Below are 19,301 nucleotides of genomic sequence, written 5' to 3' on the forward strand. Positions count from 1 at the left end.
GCCATCCAGAATCCATACACCCATCAAAGGCTATAGGAGGCATCTAGAGGCTGTTACATATGCAAAAGGAGGCTCAAGTAAGTATTGATGTAATATCTCTGTTGGGGTGCCCACATTTATGCACCGGTCTAATTTTGTTATGATGAATACTGCATACTTTCTGTTAATCCAATAAACAACATGTCAATGCTGAAATACTACTGTTTCCATAAGGCATGTAATATATTAAAAGGAAGTTGCTACTTTGAAAGCTCAGCCAATGATAAACAAAACTCCAAAGAATTTAAGGGGGGTTCCCAAACTTTTTCATATGACTGTACATATATATATATATATATATATAGTTGGTAAGGACAAGCAAACTCTTATATTCAAAACATAAAACTCTTTATTTCACAATAAAGAATTTCTTGTTTTAAACTGAATACAGAAGACTGCATATCAGCCATATTATACTTAACCGAATGTGCACCTCAACAAATTGTTTGGAGACTAGTGTGGATTTTTTTTATGCAAGGAACTTGGCTCATCTAAGGCAGTGCGTGCGATTGGTGCATGTGGTCAACTGCATCATATGGCATGGTGTTTAGAAATGCCCCTGAATATACAGTATCTCATTGCCACTGACACACTAATATAAGTGCTGCATTGCAAATAGACATGTTTTCATTATTCAATGTTATTCATAGCTGGCAAGCTACAAAATGAAGAAACATACTTTTTGTGATCTTGCTTAAACTGTTTAACACTTCATGATTAAGCCATTTATTGTTTCAGAAATGGAGAATTCATCTTTTTGAGCACAAATACCACTACAGACTGGATGGCTGTACACCTAAAAAGTTGGGTACTAACCTGGTGCTATTTTTCCATCCTGGGCAGCAGGCCCATCTTTTAGAACATTCTTCACCTGCAAGAATTCATCTGGTCTGTCCCCTCCGATGATAGTGAAACCAAAACCCATGGCGCTCTTCTTTAAGGATGTGTGCAGAAGAGCTCCCTTAAGCTGAGAAGGATCCCTGGTAAACTGGGAGTTTTCAGGCTCTGAAAAAATACAGTATATCCAAGTAAAATAGGTTGTTAAATGAGCTATTGCAAAATGCAGGGCCACTGGTAATATAATAATATTCTATTTAAATTAATAATAGTATAATGATTATCATTTATAATATTTATATATAATGCTACATTTACACAGTGATTTTCAATGATGTTCATAATTCACATGAGTTTGTGCCCCAGATGCTTGCATTATAAATATTTCATGATATCTGCACTACACATGCACAAAGTTGGGTTAGTATGGGCAGAAGTCACTTAACCTGCCTGAATACTTGAGGCAACAAAACTAGGAGGAAACATGCAGACTGGGGTAAACTAAAAAATCCCTTGCACATACTGTATTGCCCTGGTCTGAACTGAACCAGCTCTTCAAGGCAGAAGTGCTAGCCACTGAGCCACAAGTATTTTTAAACAACAAAACATTAAAAAAAAAAAAATTTACAGTCCAAACAAAGGTATTTGTATGAGAAAAATTACATTATACAACTATACCTTGATGTATCGCTCCCTCAGAAGAAGCAGCATTTAGCTGACCAAGCTGTTTTTTACGCTTAGCTTCTAGCACTGGATTTTCAAATTGTGTTTTCTGGTTTATGTGGCTATAAAATGAGAAGATAAGTTAACAAGTTAAACATGCACACTCCCCACATACATATAACGGTACACTTTTCTATTTTATATATATATATATATATACACCATATATATATATATATATATATATATATATATATATATATATATATATATATATATATATATATATATATATATATATATATATATATATATATATATATACACCAACATAAATCTTACAATCATATGCTGTAAAAAAAAATAAGCTGTAAAAGCATAACCTTTCATTCAGTGGCATAAAAACAGAGTTAAGCTCACACAAAGAAAATTCTCTCAATGCTAAAATTCAACAAACTTCCAAATGTCACATCCTCATTGTTTCAGCAAGTGACAGAGTGATAATCCAATCTGCAAAGCAGCTCATGAGTGTTGCATTTTGTGCGCATGTGTGTGCAAGTATATATTTTATATAGGTGGGTAGATATGTCTTACTAATCAAAATCTAACAAAAACATATTTGCTAAATGTATCCAACATCCTTGAGTACAAAGACAAATATACTAAATATGAAAGACATGAGTCTTATGCATATTGGACAGTCTGATATTCAATATGAATACTTATGTGGAATGAACAGAGCTGGCAGGCAGAAGTAAACTTGCACTAGGCAGGCAGCAAGGACAGAGATTCTTTGCACTTTGTGCACCACCCCACTTGCACATCTAAATGATGGACAAATTGTGAGGTGGGTAGAGCACAAAAGAGGGGATGCTAATAGATTTGTAAAACCCTCTGCATCTTACAAATTGGTCATACATGTGTTTACTTTATGTGGTTTGTAAAACAAAAAATTGTAACAGCTATATTATACAAAAACAATATCTAATCTGCCTGGTTATGGTACTCCACACTACAAAATAGTTAAAAGATGCATTTCAAATATTTATTCTCAGATTCTGTTTTACCTTGCAACTGACACTGTCCATATATACTAAAGCAGCAGGACACAGTGGTTCTCATCTACCAACTATTTGCAACAAGGCAGTTCCAGCTACAACTGCCTTTTTCAGTTGTAGGTGGAACAATTAAAGCAAAACTTTTATTGGCTGCCATGGGTTACTACCCAGAGTTAGTAAATAATCCCCAGCGTGCTAGTACATGGCCAATGTCAGTTACAAGAATTACCTTTTTCCTTGATAAATGAGCCCTTGGGCATTTTTTGGAGTCATTTCACACTGTGGTTAGGAGAACTTGCTTATTCCAACAAGTACAGTATATTACAGTTTTTCTACTTATTATTTCAACATCATTCCCCCCATAACTGGTTATCATCGTATTGGTTTTCAATGCTGGACATTTACAGTACTCATACACAGAGCTGGTTACTAATTCTTAGTAATAGTTATATTAGTATACATATCTTCAACGTCTAGGCTCTGCTTTTACCCCAACATGTTCCTTCTCTTAACCCTTTACCTGCCAGCCGTTTTGTCCTAGATGCGAACATCTACTGCCAAGCAGTTTTTAGATATTTTGCACTCTTTCACTTTAAGGGCCTTTCCTGGGGCGGTCTTTTAGTTTACCCAGCAAAACAATATATTGTTTTTTTCAGGACAACCTGAACTTTCAAAATATGCAGGAATTTTGGTGTAATTCTACTTCTGTAAAAAAATATTGGCTTCTAAGTGTCCAATAAAATGAAAAAAATCATGTTTCACAAAGAACAATCACATATATCAGAAACATCATTTACTTTATGTATGAGAACACAGCCTATTTGGAAAGGTCTATGTCTCCTGAACGCAGCAATACCAAATATATATAGTTTTATGGAGATTTCTCACTTGTATAGATCAAAATCTACAAGCAGTACACAACCAAATTTCCAAAGCTCCGCTCCCCAAACGGCATACTTCTGCTTTCAAGGCCAAACATTCCACTAACAGTAGGTTTACCCTAGAAAACTACCCATTATTAGAAAGAACAGATTCTGGTGAATCAAAAATGGGTAAATATATCGTTGTACTCCAAACTACCAAGTTGCAATTGTTTCCTAAAGTTATAATGTTTTATAGAAATTGGTGAATTTTTTGAAAAATTACCTCAAAGCTTCCAATCTACAAAATCATATCTCCCACAAATCATTAGGTATCAATGTAAAACACCCCAAATATGAAAGCCTGGGGTCCGCTGAACAATTTGATGCCCAATATATATAGGTGTACCCAAACATGTGGCATATAGGGGCCCTAAAATGTAGACACCTCATTTGAGCTATCAGTTCTGTAATTCCAGATACTGCAAAATCAACACATTTGCATCGTTTTGGGGGGGGGGTAAAAGTAGAAAAAAGTAAGTTCACCCCAGAAAACCGTATATTTTCGGAAAGTACACATTCCCACGAATCTAAATTGGGTATGCATGTCTTTGTACTACAAAGTACCAAGCTGCAAATCATTCCTAAATGTGGTGATTTCGGTGACATTTCCAAAAATCACCTCAAAATTTCTACCCTGCAGCATCGTATTACCCACATACTTTTAGGTATCAAGAGAAATCACCCCAAATATGAAAGCCTAGGGTCCTCTGAACACTTTGATGCCCAATATGTATAGGTGTACTCAAGCACGTGGCATACAGGGGCCCCAAAAGGAAGACCCCCATATGGTCTGTCATTTCAGGTACAGCAAAATCAACACATTTACATCATTTTGGGGGGGGTCAAAAGTAGAAAAAAGTAAGTTCACCCCAGAAATCCATATATTTTCGGAAAGTACACATTCCCACGAATCTAAATTGGGTATGCATGTCTTTGTACTCCACAATAACAAGCAGCAAACCATTCCTAAATATGGTGATTTTGGCAACATTTCCAAAAATCACCTCAAAATTTCTACCCTGCAGCATCGTATTGCCCACATACTTTTAGGTATCAAGAGAAATCACCCCAAATATGAAAGCCTAGGGTCCTCTGAACAGTTTGATGCCCAATATGTATAGGTGTACCCACGCACGTGGCATATAGGGGCCCCAAAAGGAAGACCCCCATATGGTCTGTCATTTCAGACACTGCAAAATCAAGCCATTTACATCGTTTTGGGGGGGTAAAAGTAGAAAAGGGTAAGTTCACCCCAGAAAACCATATATTTTCGGAAAGTACACATTCCCACGAATCTAAATTGGGTATGCATGTCTTTGTATTCCAAAGTACCAAGCCGCAAACCATTCCTAAATTTGGTGATTTTGGCGACATTTCCAAAAACCACCTCAAAATATCTACCCTGCAGCATCGTATTGCCCACATACTTTTAGGTATCAAGAGAAATCACCCCAAATATGAAAGCCTAGGGTCCTCTGAACAGTTTCATGCCCAATATGTATAGGTGTACCCACGCACGTGGCATATAGGGGCCCCAAAAAGAAGACCCCCATATGGTCTGTCATTTCAGATACTGCAAAATCAAGACATTTACATCGTTTTGGGGGGGGGCAAAAGTAGAAAAGGGTAAGTTCACCCCAGAAAACCATATATTTTCGGAAAGTACACATTCCCACGAATCTAAATTGGGTATGCATGTCTTTGTACTCCAACGTACCAAGCTGCAAATCATTCCTAAATGTGGTGATTTCGGTGACATTTCCAAAAATCACCTTCAAAATTTCTACCCTGCAGCATCGTATTACCCACATACTTTTAGGTATCAAGAGAAATCACCCCAAATATGAAAGCTTAGGGTCCTCTGAACAGTTTCATGCCCAATATGTATAGGTGTACCCAAGCACGTGGCATATAGGGGCCCCAAAACAAGACCCCCATATTGTCTGCCATTTCAGATACTGCAAAATCAAGACATTTACATTGTTTGGGGGGGGGGGCAAAAGTAGAAAAGGGTAAATTCACCCCAGAAAACCATATATTTTCGGAAAGTACACATTCCCACGAATCTAAATTGGGTATGCATGTCTTTGTTCTACAAAGTACCAAGCTGCAAATCATTCCTAAATGTGGTGATTTTGGTGACATTTCCAAAAATCACCTCAAAATTTCTACCCTGCAGCATCGTATTACCCACATACTTTTAGGTATCAAGAGAAATCACCCCAAATATGAAAGGCTAGGGTCCTCTGAACAGTTTGATGCCCAATATGTATAGGTGTACCCAAGCACGTGGCATATAGGGGCCCCAAAAGGAAGACCCCCATATGGTCTGTCATTTCAGATACTGCAAAATCAAGACATTTACATCGTTTTGGGGGGGGGCAAAAGTAGAAAAGGGTAAATTCACCCCAGAAAACCATATATTTTCGGAAAGTACACATTCCCACGAATCTAAATTGGGTATGCATGTCTTTGTACTACAAAGTACCAAGCTGCAAATCATTCCTAAATGTGGTGATTTCGGTGACATTTCCAAAAATCACCTCAAAATTTCTACCCTGCAGCATCGTATTACCCACATACTTTTAGGTATCAAGAGAAATCACCCCAAATATGAAAGCTTAGGGTCCTCTGAACAGTTTCATGCCCAATAAGTATAGGTGTACCTAAGCATGTGGCATACAGGGGCTCCAAAAGAAGACCCCCATATGGTCTGTCATTTCAGATACTGCAAAATCAACACATTTATATTGTTTTGAGGGGGGCAAATGTAGAAAAAAGTAAGTTCACCCCAGAAAACCATATATTTTTGGAAAGTACACATTCCCACAAACCCAAATTGGGTATACATGTCCTTGTACTCCAAAGTACCAAGTCGCAAGTCTTTCCTAAATTTGGCGATAAAAGCAACGGTTTTTACATTTTTGAAAATCGCCTAAAAATATTGCAATTGGCCACATTTATCTCACCCAATTTCTTGCATACAATTGTAAAATAACATAAATATTGATGCCAAGGGACAACTGAACAGTTTGATGCCCAATATGCATAGATACACCAAGGCAGCTGGCATGTGCAGACCCCAAATAAAAATAGTGCATATGAGTTTTCTCTGCTGCCGATTCGCCTTCTGTGAACATAGACCATTGACTTCATATTATGTGCCTCAAGACCCTCCTTACAGCAAAGACCCCCCAAAACCATATGTTTTTGGAAAGTACACATTCTGACGAATCCAACAAAGATAAAGACGTCTTTCTACACCAAACTACCAAACTGCAAAGCTTTTCTAAACTTAGAGGTTTTTACAACATTTCTGAAAATTGCCTAAAAATGCTGCAGTTTGCCGCATTTTTCGCACACAATGTTTTACGTACAAAGAAAAATCACCCTAAATATGGACGTCAGAGGTCTGATGAATAGCTTGATGCCCAATATGCATAGATTTACCAAAGTATGTGGTGTGTACGGACCCCAAATGAAAAACATGCATATGAATTTTCACACTAGCCAACTAAGCTGCTGAAAACAGTACCCCAACTTTGCGTTATGTGTTGTAAGACCCCCAAACTGTAAAAAGCCCCCAGAACAGCATACATTTTTGGAAAGTACATATTCTGACGGATCAAACAAAGTAAAATCTATCATTCTATACCAAAGCACCAAACAGCAAAACTATACTAAAGATACATAAGGAAAAATAATGCAGGGATAAAATTGCAATAAAACCACAAAAATTGTGTAAATCAATGAAATAACAAAATTACTGATCCAACAGCATAATTAGTGGCCAAAATCGATTACCCAATAGTCATGCTGCCAAAACAAATGGTTTTTAGGGGTAAAAAAACACAAATTAGTAAAATGAAAAAGTAAAAAAAAAAAATCCCTCTTTGTGAGTTTTTTGTGTATACATGTGTATACACTTCTAAAAGTGGTGTGACAGTGTGTATATAAGTGTGAAATAAGTGCAAATAAGTGTACATAACTTTCCAAAAAAAAATTAAAAAAAAAAAAAAAAATCTTTACTAAAATGATTGTGTAACTGTGTACAGATCTATACAATGTAGTGTAGTGTGTATGTAGTGTTTGTGTAGTGTGTAATTTAGCAAATAAAGTCCACTTACCATTGCTGGAGCAGGGGAGAGAGTCTAATCCTCTTTCAGCAGCGTGTGTGCTGAGTCACTGCAGTCAGGAAGTGCGTGGGCGTCGCCAGAGCAGCAGAGAGCAGAAGGAAGACCGAGGAGCTGGTAAGTTGCTTCTTTTTGCGATTTTAGGTCGATCCTGCAACAATCCTGTTGCAGGACCGACATGACAGCCCCCCAGCCTTGTTGCCCAGGGGGCTGTCAGCACTGCTAAGTCTCTGCAGAGGCGGCTAAAGCCGCTGATGCAGAGTACAGCATGTTAAACTGCAAGAACGTACAATGTACGTGCTTGGCAGTTAAAGCCCTTGCCTGCCAGAACGTACAGCGTACGTGCTTGGCAGGCAAAGGGTTAAAAGTTGCAACTTTATATGTAACAAAAGTCACCTGTCAACCAGATATAAAATATGTATCATTTTTTCTTCTTAAAAAAATTGTACCATCTATAAGGCCTGAACTCCATTGGTGTATTTTGTCAGATTGTCTTGCAAAGACAAAACGCAGGAGAGAATTCGGATGCAGTCGCAGGCCTCAAAATATAATGTGACTGAACGAAAAGTCGCAGGTAAAAACTACATTCCGTCCAACACGACTGTTGTGAATCAGAAAGCTGCTTCTTCATCGTACAGCCTTATGGTGTGTAATTTTTACCTGGGACTTTTCATTCAGTCCCATTATATTATGACACCTGCGACTGCATCCGAATTGTCTCCTGCGTTTTGTCGTCGCAAGACAATCCGACGAGTTCAGCCCTAAAGTTACCTTTCACAGCTTTTAAAGGAAAAGTAACACCAAAAAATTAAAGTGTTTTAAAGTAATGAAAATATCATGTTGTGTTGCCCTTCATTTGTAAAAATGTAATGTTTGCTTCAGAAACACTACTATGGTTCATAAAAACAAGCTGCTGAGTGGCAATGGTGAAAATTGAAAAAAGGCTATATGGCACAGGATAAATAATGGATAACAGATAGCATTATGTTCTACAGAGCTTATCTGCTATCTGCTGTGTAACTTGAGCCTTTTTTATTTAAACAATAGTAGTGTTTCTGAAGCAAACACAGCACTTTTACTAGTGCAAGGCAACACTGGATTATATTTTATTACTTTGAAAACAATTTCATTTTTTGATATTACTGTTCCTTTAATCATATATTGCCTATCCCACCTCTATGCCTTGGGCATAGAGGCAGGACAGACAATTACTTTCACTTTCTGTTCAGCATTTCCTAGATGTCACTGCACTTCACATACCCCCTCCCTCCTCGCTGTCTAATTGTGTAGCCACTGCATGGTTAAGGGCATCAGGTGCCCCATTCTGGTATGTAAACTAGATTTTGGCATGATGCAAAACTTGCCTTAAAGGAAAACTATACCCCTAAAACAACGTAGGTCTCTATAAAATATATTGCATAAAACAGCTCATATGTAAAATCCTGTTTCATGTAAATAAACCATTTTCATAATATACTTTTTTAGTAGTATGTGCCATGGGTAATCATAAATAGTAAACGGCCTTTAAAAAAATAAGGGCAGCCCCCTGGAATCGTATAATTCACGGTGCACACAAACATACCAAACAAACTATACTTGTTAGGTCACATGAGCCAATTAAAGGAAAACTATACCCCCAAAATGAACACTTAAGCAACAGATAGTTCATATCATATTAAGTGACATATTAAAGAATCTTACCAAACTGGAATATATATTTAAGTAAATATTGCCCTTTTACATCTCTTGCCTTGAGCCACCATTTCGTGATGGTCTCTGTGCTGTCTCAGAGATCACCTGACCAGAAATACTTCAACTCTAACTGTAACAGGAAGAAGTGTGGAAGCAAAAGACACAACTCTGTCTGTTAATTGGCTCATGTGACCTAACATGTAGGGTTTGTTGGTATGTTTGTGAGTACAGTGAATCCTACGATCTCAAGGGGCGGCCCTTATTTTTTAAAATGGCAATTTTCTATTTATGATTACCCAATGGCACATACTACTAGAAAAGTATATTATTATGAAAATGGTTTATTTACATGAAGCAGGGTTTTACACATGAGCTGTTTTATGCAATATCTTTTTATAGAGACCTACATTGTTTGGGGGGTATAGTTTTCCTTTAACAGACATAGTTCTGTCTTTTGCTTCCACACTTCTTCCTGTTACAGTAAGAGTTGTCTTATTTCTGGTCAGGTGATATCTGAGGCAGCACAGAGACCATCACGAAATGGTGGTTCAAGGCAAAAGATGTAAAAGGGCAATATTTACTTAAATATATATTCCAGTTTGATAAGATTCTTTAATATACCACTTAATTTAATATAATCTATCTGTTGCTCAAGTATTCATTTTGGGGGTATAGTTTTCCTTTAAAATCAGTGACCACAAAATGGCACCTGCCTGCTTGCTATGATTGTGTAATTCCAAAACTGAAGGATACAATATTTAAATAATTTGTATAGTGTAAGTGAAATTTATTTTGCTTCACAAACACAATAGAAAATAATTTGGAATTATTTCTTAGGGTGACAGGTCCTCTTTAAGACAAGTGCTTTATGATAGGATTTCTTCATACTGTTTCAGAATAGTGCTCATTATACTCTAGGGTGTATTTATAGTTCATGTACAAATAAAAGATTATAGGGATGCTCCCAGCCTTTCCCTAATTAATGAATGGCCTTCCTGACATGTTTCAGAAAACACAGGATTAATGTAGCGTTCTTGGTTGCTCTGATTCACAGTGACGCATGCATTAATTTCTCCCTCACAGCCTCTTTTCTAACAAAACTGTCAATGTTACTTGTGCTCTCAAATTAAGCAGATTCCCATGATGTTTGAGAGCGCGGTCTGCTACTGCAATAACATGTTTAGCAATTCTTAAGTAATGTGTTAGAGTCTCTGGGAATAGATCCTGCTAGAGACAAATGACAAAAAGACATACCTCTACATGAGAGATTGTTCACTGAGCCAACTAAAGTTAGACTGCAAATTTTTTTTTTAGATTATGCATCTCACACCAGACAGCACTGAATGAGGCAACTACTTCTAATAGCTTTAGCTGTGAAGATGGAAATTCACAAAAGAGGAAATTGGCATTACACTGAAGTTAATTAATAGTTCAGTTCGGAAAATAATGATAACATTTGTCATAGCACAGTGCATCAGTTTAGCCCCCTCTTTCTTTCTTAATTTCACATTAACTAGCAAAATTAGCAAATGTGTTTAGTAACAGTATAAAACTTGTACCAACTTTAAATTGTCAAAAGTTCTGACAGATTTATTTGGAGTAATTTGGTACAACAACATTTAAATGCCAAAACAGATGAGACTGCTGTTGCTATTTGGAGTAATTTGGTACAACAACATTTAAATGCCAAAACAGATGAGACTGCTGTTGCTATTCAAGCTATAGTAACAAAAAACATTCTTTAGGGGTTGCATCTATCCAATCACTCTCTCACAGTAATGTAAATATTCTGAACCAGATAATTCAATATCAATCATTAGCTAGCACATTTTGGATTAATTGTAAAGTTAATACAATACACAATACAGACTTTCCCACTAGTAGAAGAAACGTCTGTACCGTAAATCTATAAACCAATATTTAAAATAAAAGGCAGCTGTGGTAAGCATAAAAAAGCAGAGATGTGGTAGTAGATTTAGCAGAAAATGGTTCCTCTTGTGCTTAAACTCCTGTGCTCCTGTCCACTGCACCAAGGCCATAATCCAAAATTGAAAAAATGGAGGAAGAGGAGCAGAACTATGCTGCAACTCTCATTTATTAATAATGCCCCACACCACATGTTTCCCCGTTTTGGGCTAGCATACCCTTTTTCATGGGTACATCACCCCAGCTAACAAGTGCTTAAATCCACCATGTAGTTCGTTAAACAAGCCGCACCACCCACATGTCCAACTGGCCAACTTCCGTTCTCTCAAGTCAAGTCGAGCCTGACCTAAGAGAATAGCCCAGAGACTTTAACCAAAGTCTTTATAGCCGTAATACAGTTCCCAACCTTTTACCCGTGGGCCATATTCAAATGTAGAAAAAGTTGGAGAGCAACCGAAGCATGAAAAGTTAATGGGGGTGCCAAATATGGTCTGTGATTGGATATTGGTAACCCCTATGTGGTCTTGCAGCAACCAAAACTTGCCTCCAAGCCTGGAATGCAAAAATATGCACCTGGGAGCAACAATCAAGTGGTTGGAGAGCAACATGTTGGGTAAAATAATGATAATGGGGGATTTTATTTACCCAGATATAACTGGAGCAACAGTACTGCCAGATCAATTAATGGGAACACATTTATAAACTTGTTGCATGCCAATTTTATGGCACAGGTTGTTGAGGAGCCAACCAGAACAAATGCTATTCTGGTTCTAGTGATCTCAAATAATCAAGAAATTATAGCAAATATGCAAGTCATTGAACCCCTGGGTAATAGTGACTTCAATTTCTACAAGACCAACCGAAATTAAGTCGAAGTTTTTTTTGGTCGAAAAGATCAGTTTTCAGACGAATAGGTCCGTATTCAGCCAAATTCGAATTGTACAAATCGAAGGAATAGCGCATTCGATCGAATTCGTTTCGAAGTTTTTCCGCAAAAAAACTTTGATTTTTCAGAGTCCACCAATTGACTCCAAATGGGTTATAGGAGGCACCCCATAGGCTAAAACAGCAATTCGGCAGGTTTTAGATGGCGAATGGTCGAAGTCGAATTTTTAAAGAGGCAGTACATGATAAATAGCTCGTAATTTGAATTTTTTTAATTCGAAAATTTACCTCGACTATTGATAAATCTGCCCCTGTATGTCTGGTGCAAAAAACAAATATACACTGGGTCAACAAAAAACATGAATTTCAGAAAAGTTAATTTTATTGTTAATTTTATATGTTTTCAGCTAAATACACAGAACTATAAACAATATAATAAATTTTGTAAAACAGCAATCTGGAAGGCAAAGAAAGGAAGTGAAGTGTGCATAGCAGCGGAGGCTAAGACTAACCCCAAAAAGTTTTTTAAGTACCGTATATACTCGTGTATAAGCCGACCCGTGTATAAGCCGAGGTACCTAATTTTACCTACAAAAACTGGGAAAACGTATTGACTCGCGTATAAGCCTAGGGTGAGAAATGCAGTAGCTACTGGTAAGTTTCAATAATCAAAAATTGAGGCATGAGTGGGTTAAATGTTTTTGAAATGTTTTATTTCAAATAAAAACAGTAAACTACTGTAACTCTGTAAGTGAAGAAAGGGTCAATATGGTATCAACAATGATACTTTAAAAGTACAACCACCTGAGCTCAATCTGCAACCAAGTTAAATCACAAAAAGTTAAAATCCTTCAAAACTGGATTCCTCCTCATCATCTGTTTCTCCAAACAGAGCTTCAATTTCAGCTGGTGTGAGGATGTCAGCATAGACATTGTCATCATCATTGAGTTCGCAGGCATCACTATCACTGCTGTCATTCTCATACAATGCGCAGTCTTCACTGCCATCCATAGCATTACTAATGCCACATTTCTGGAAGGCGCGTTGCACCATGTCCTCTGGAATATCTTCCCATGCATCTCGAACCCACTTTGCTATTAATTCAACGTCAGGCTTTGTTAGATTTCCAGCTTTTGTCAGTTTAGCTTGACCAGATGACATCCTTTCATGCCACATCTTTCGCACACGGTCTTTGAAAGGTTTATTTAAAGACACATCGAGGGGCTGCAATACAGATGTAAGCCAACCTGGAATAACAGCCAAAGTAACTTGAGAAGACTTTGCCAATTGTTTTATGTCATCAGATGTGTGGGCTCTGAACATATCCCAAACTAGCAATGATGGTTTCTTTTTTAAGGCTGCTCCTGGTCGTGCATTCCAAATTTCTTCCAGCCATTTTTTTGTTCCGTCTGCATCCATCCAGCCTTTAACATGTGCACGCACTGTAATTTTTGGTTGGAATTTTACCTTTTTAGGCAAGGTCTTTCTTTTAAAAATAATGACAGGCCGCAGCTTAGTTCCATCAGCCAAACATGACAGAACAACTGTGAAATGATTTTTTTCATTTCCTGTGGTTCTGAGGAAAATAGTTTTGTCTCCTAAACTTGCCACAGTTCTGTTGCTTGGAAGATCAAAAGTCATAGGTGTTTCATCCATATTCCCAATATTTCCCAGGTCATAGTTATGAATCCTTCTTTGTTTTATGATGAATGATTGGAATGACATCACTTTTTCTTCAAGGTCTTGCGGCAACTTCTGTGAAATCTTTGTTCTCTGTCGCAAACATAGGTCAAACCTATTCATGAAGCGGGTACACCATCCTGCTGACGCAACAAAATTTTCAATGCCTGGTACTTTATATTTGTCATCCTTAGCCATTTGAAGGGCACGTAAGCGAATTCCCATGCGTGTTACGCAGTAACCATTTTGACGACACTCCATAACCCATTTATGCAATTCAATCTCTAAAGCCCCATAAGAAGTTGTTGAACCACGTCGAGCTTTTTTAGCCTTTGGGATCTTTTCCAAGTCAGCCTTCATTTTCCGCCACTCCCTCACTTGTTTTTCATCAACACAAAATTCCCTACTTGCAATACTGTTATTGCTTTCTTCTGCTCTTGACACAACCTTCAGTTTGAAACTAGCTTCGTATGACCTGCGTTTTTGTTTTGGTCTAGGATTAGCGGTATCGGTATCCATTTCTAATAGGATAAAAAAAAAAAGTCAGTCCCCCCATATACCGGTATACAGTAAAATAACCTTATAAAACAGCCCATGTACGGTATATAATTATGAATTCAGTTGGTGGTTAGGAATTTCCTAATGTATCACTGGTTGCCCACTAGAGAAACTCACCCCTTACATGGCTATGCTATAGACACAAGCCTTTAATGTGTGTTACCAAAAAGCCAGGCAGGACTGCTGCTTATAATGGGGATCAGATAGGATCTGTGCAGCCACTGGGACAGAATGTTCTGTTATACAGATAGCTAGAATCTCAGCTGCCATAAAGCAGGACAGGACTGTTGCTTACAATGGGGATCAGATAGGATCTGTGCAGCCACTGGGACAGAATGTTCTGTTATACAGATAGCTAGAATCTCAGCTGCCATAAAGCAGGACAGGACTGTTGCTTACAATGGGGATCAGATAGGATCTGTGCAGCCACTGGGACAGAATGTTCTGTTATACAGATAGCTAGAATCTCAGCTGCCATAAAGCAGGACAGGAAAGCTGCCAAGAGCTCAAAGCCCCCTCTCCTCCCAGGAACCTATGGTAGCCCAGGCTGAACACACAAGCAGGGGGCTCAGGTTACTACTGGGGAGGAGGATGGGAAGAGCCACACAGCTGTGTGGCACTGAAAACAAACTGGTTACTGTAGGGGCTGTAGTTACATAGGATCAGAAGATCTGTAGAATGGAAACATTCCCATTAAAAAATCTGAGCTCTGTCACTTTAAGTTGTTTTTAAGGATTTTTGGATTTACCGGTAGACAAATACTGACCACAGACGTCACCCAGCAGCAAAGCACAGCGCGTTATACGTCACGTGACGCACTGACTGGCACCGCACTCACAGCCAGGCAGCAGTCAGCAAGAGGCGCATGCGCATTGCGCGCAGCTGCGCATATTTACGGTAAATTTCCTTATCGTACTGCAGCAGGACGTAGAAGCGAGAGGCGCAGGCGCATTGCGCGCAGCTGCGCATATTTACGGTAAATTTCCTTAGCGTACTGCAGCAGGACGTAGAATCGCCCTTGCCTGCAGAGACGAGCCAAAGATTTTGTCTGGTCGGGACTGTGTCATGGAATCCAGGACAGCTGCAGGTCGGAAGCGCAGCCATCAGTACGCGCATCAGCCAAATACGGTAGGTAATTTTTTTAACTGACCCGCGTATAAGCCGAGGCAGCATTTTTCAGCTTATTTTGGGTGCTGAAAAACTCGGCTTATACGCGAGTATATACGGTATATTAATAGTAAAAAGATGCGGGTTGGGAGTGTTACCTTTAAAAAATGGTACCAGTATGGTTGTAACAGATACAGAAAAGGCAAATGTGCTAAATCAGTTCTTTTCTTCAGTGTATACAATAGAGGAGTCCGAGTTCTCAGGCTCACTTCATAGCTGCACTGATGGCCCAGCTCAATCTAGTCAGTGGCTGAATCAGGATATGATTCATAAAGCTTTAATAAAAATTAATGTAAACAAGGCTTCAGGGCCTGATGGAACACACCCCCGGGTTCTAAGAGAGCTTAGTTCAGTTTTAGACCAGCCCCTATTTCTGATTTTCTCGGATTCGCTTTCATCTGGTATGGTAGCTATGGATTGGAGAAAAGCTGATTTCATTCCAATATTCAAAAACGGACTACGATCTCAGCCTGGCAATTATAGGACAGTAAGTTTGACATCTGTGGTGGTCAAATTACTTGAAGGCCTTTTAAGGGATCACATTCAAAATTGTGTCCTAGTGAATGCCATTATGAGCAATAATCAGCTATCCAATCCTTTGTGAAGGATAGGTCATGTCAGGCAAATTTGATTGCTTTTTATGATGAGGTAATGAAAAATGTTGGACAGTGGGGGCAGTAGATGTGATCTATTTGGATTTTGCCAAAGTGTTTTTATACCGTGCCCCACAAATGACTGTTTTGTAAACTAATGCCCGTTGGGCTTAATGAAGTCGGTTGCACATGGATAGGAAACTGGCTACAGGATAGTGTACAGGTGGTACATTCTCTGCTTGGAGTAAGGTTCTTAGTAGGGTCTCTCAGGGCTCAGTATTGGGTCTACTTTTATTTAACTTGTTCATTAATGACTTAGGGGAGGGTGTTGTAAGTAATGTATCAGTGTTTGCAGATGACACAAAACGATCTAGCCCAATTAATTCCATCCAAGATGTGGCATCCTTGCAACAGGATCTTGACAAACTGGCAATATAGGCAGCTAAGTGGCAAATGAGATTCAATGTTGATGAATGTAAAGTCATGCACCTGGGATGTAAAAATTTCCAAGCCACTTATACCCTTAATGGGACTACACTAGGCAAATCCATTATGGAAAAGGACCTTGGAGTCCTTGTAGATGATAAACTTGGCTGTAGCAAGCAATGCCAGTCAGCAGCATCAAGGGCAAGTAAGGTCTTGAGCTGAATTAAAAGGGCCATAGATTCACGGGAGGAGGGCGTCATTCTTCTACTTTATAGATCACTGGTAAGGCCCCATCTAGAATATGCCACACAGTTTTGGTCATCAGTGCTCAAACAGGACAATATTGAATTAGGGAGGGTACAGAGAAGGGCAACAAAGCTGGTAAAATGTATGGAAAATCTTAGCTATGAGGAAAGACTGGCCAAATTGGTGATGTTCACGCTGGAGAAGAGGCGCTAAAGGGATGATATGATATCTATGTATTAATATATAAGGGGATCAAATAATGCTTTATTTACCAGTAGGTCTTTCCAGCTGACACAAGGTCACCCATTCCTATTAGAAGAAAAGAGGTTTTGCCTAAATATTCGGAAGGGTTTTTTTTTTTTACGGAGAGAGCTCTGGAGATGTGGAATTTTTTCCAGGCAGATACATTAGATAGATTTAAAAAGGGGTTGGATGACTTTTTAGCAAGTGAGGGAATACAGGGTTATTATGGAAGGGAGGGAAGGTTATGGAAGTTGTTCCAGGGACTAGTCATTTTGGAGTCAGGAAGGAATTTTTTCCCCCTCTGAGGCAAATTGGAGAGGCTTCAGATGTTTTTTTTTTTTTTTTTGCCTTCCTCTGGATCAACTAGCAGTTAGGCAGGTCAAAATAGAGTTCAAAGGTTGAATTTGATGGACGTGTGTCTTTTTTTCAACCTAACTTACTATGTTACTATGAGTCTAAAAATAAATATTTGGAATGCCTTCAATTTTCCTCATTAAAATCTTTTCCTAGGTGTTGAAGGCAGCAGGAAGCTACAGATCCTTATTGTATAGCTTACTGGAAGATTCTGCTCTCTAAGGCAGTTAAATATTAATGTGCATTCTACAGAGAAAACCAGATCAAACACCTCAGCCGTATTGCATTAGACTGGTGATCAAGCCTCAGGCAGCAGGCTTCAAACTGACTATGGAGTTTTAAAGCATATTCATTGTCCTACGCAACAGCCCTAGATCTATCCAAGTCGAACACCGTGTACCAACATTTGAATCAAGACAGGTCTGTATGTAATTTAGAATTAGTCTTACAGTCTCACTAAAAGTTAAAGGGGTTTGTTCACCTTTGAGTTAACTTTTAGGATGATGTAGAGAGTGACGCCCTCCTCCCGTGAATTTTTTTATTATGTGTGGTTTTTGAGTTATTTAGCTTTTTATTCAGCAGCTCTCCAGTTTGCAATTTTCGAAATCTAGTTGGTAGGATCCAAATTACCCTAGCAACCCTGCATTGATTTGAAAAAGAGACTAGAATATGAATAGGAGAAGGCCTGGCTAGAAAGATGAGTAATAAAATTAGCAATAACAATACATTTGTAGTCTTAAAGAGCATTTGTTTTTATATGGGGTCAGTGACACTCATTTGAAGGCTGAAAGAGTCAGAAGAAGGCAAATATGTCAAAAACTATATAAAAAAGAAAAAATGAAGACTAGGGAATAGTCCAAATTCAATTTGAATTTAAAAAAAGATTTGAATATCGAAATTTATTATGTACTGTCTCTTTAAAAAATCTACTTTCCCCTTTTTTTCCTTTTATTTTTATTCCTTTCCTCTTTTGGTTGACAATTTGATGGATATGTTTTCTTGTTTACCTTATGTATGCATCAGTACTATCTATGTCAATGATAACTGTGCCCCGGGGTGTTCCCGGTTTGCACACGTAAATGATGTCAACTTTTCAATTGAAAATAAAAATATATAAATATATATAATCTACTTTGACCATTCACATCTAAAACCTGCCGAATTGCCGTTTAAGACTATGGAGGACCCCCCTAGAACCTATCTGGAGTAAATTTGTGAAAAATCTAAGTTTTTTTTGGAAAAATTTTGAATCGAATTCGATCGAATGCGCTATTCCTTCGCGATTCGTACGATTCTAATTTGGCCAAATACGGATCTATTCGATAGAAAACTGACCTATTCGACCAAAAAAAAAACTTCGTCTTAATTTCGGTTGGTTTTTTGAATTCGAATTTTGAACTTTTTTCAAATTCGAAATTCGACCCTTGATAAATATGCCCCTATATACTTTTCTAGTACTGTAGTATGTTACATTGGATAAATCTAATTCTAACAGAAAAACTGCCATGTTAATTCTAAATCTGGCTCATACAATTCACTGTGCTCACACATAAACCAAGGACACACATACATGCTAGGTTACATGACCTGTGTGATTTACCCTCACACTTCTTCCTGTTTCTGTTAGAAATTGCATTATTTCCTGTTAGGTAATCATCTCTAAGGGAGCACACAGATCATCACAATTACATTTATTTAGAGTTTTTATGTGTATACAGGTATCCGTTATCCAGAAAGCTCTGAATTATGTCTAACTCCCATAGACTCCATTTTATCCAAATAAGCTCATTATTATTTTTTAATGTTAAAATGATTTTCTAGTAGACTTTAGGTATGAAGATCCAAATTAGATCCATACTCTGGTAAACCCAAGGTCC

General features: G+C 38.1%; 1 protein-coding gene across 5 annotated transcripts in view; it reads right to left on the reverse strand.

The window, feature by feature from the left end:
* magi3.L (membrane associated guanylate kinase, WW and PDZ domain containing 3 L homeolog) overlaps window positions 1–19,301 on the reverse strand; it is a 149,495-nt gene that overhangs the window by 41,758 nt on the left and 88,436 nt on the right. For all 5 annotated transcript variants that reach the window (XM_041582067.1, XM_041582066.1, XM_041582065.1 and 2 more), the window contains 2 exons: window positions 1,555–1,661; window positions 856–1,044 (listed from right to left, as the gene is read on the reverse strand). In XM_041582067.1, coding sequence (XP_041438001.1) covers window positions 856–1,044; window positions 1,555–1,661 — 296 coding nt within the window. The remainder of the gene's footprint in view (window positions 1–855; window positions 1,045–1,554; window positions 1,662–19,301) is intronic.

Source organism: Xenopus laevis, chromosome 2L (assembly GCF_017654675.1).
Source record: "Xenopus laevis strain J_2021 chromosome 2L, Xenopus_laevis_v10.1, whole genome shotgun sequence".
NCBI lineage: Eukaryota > Metazoa > Chordata > Amphibia > Anura > Pipidae > Xenopus > Xenopus laevis.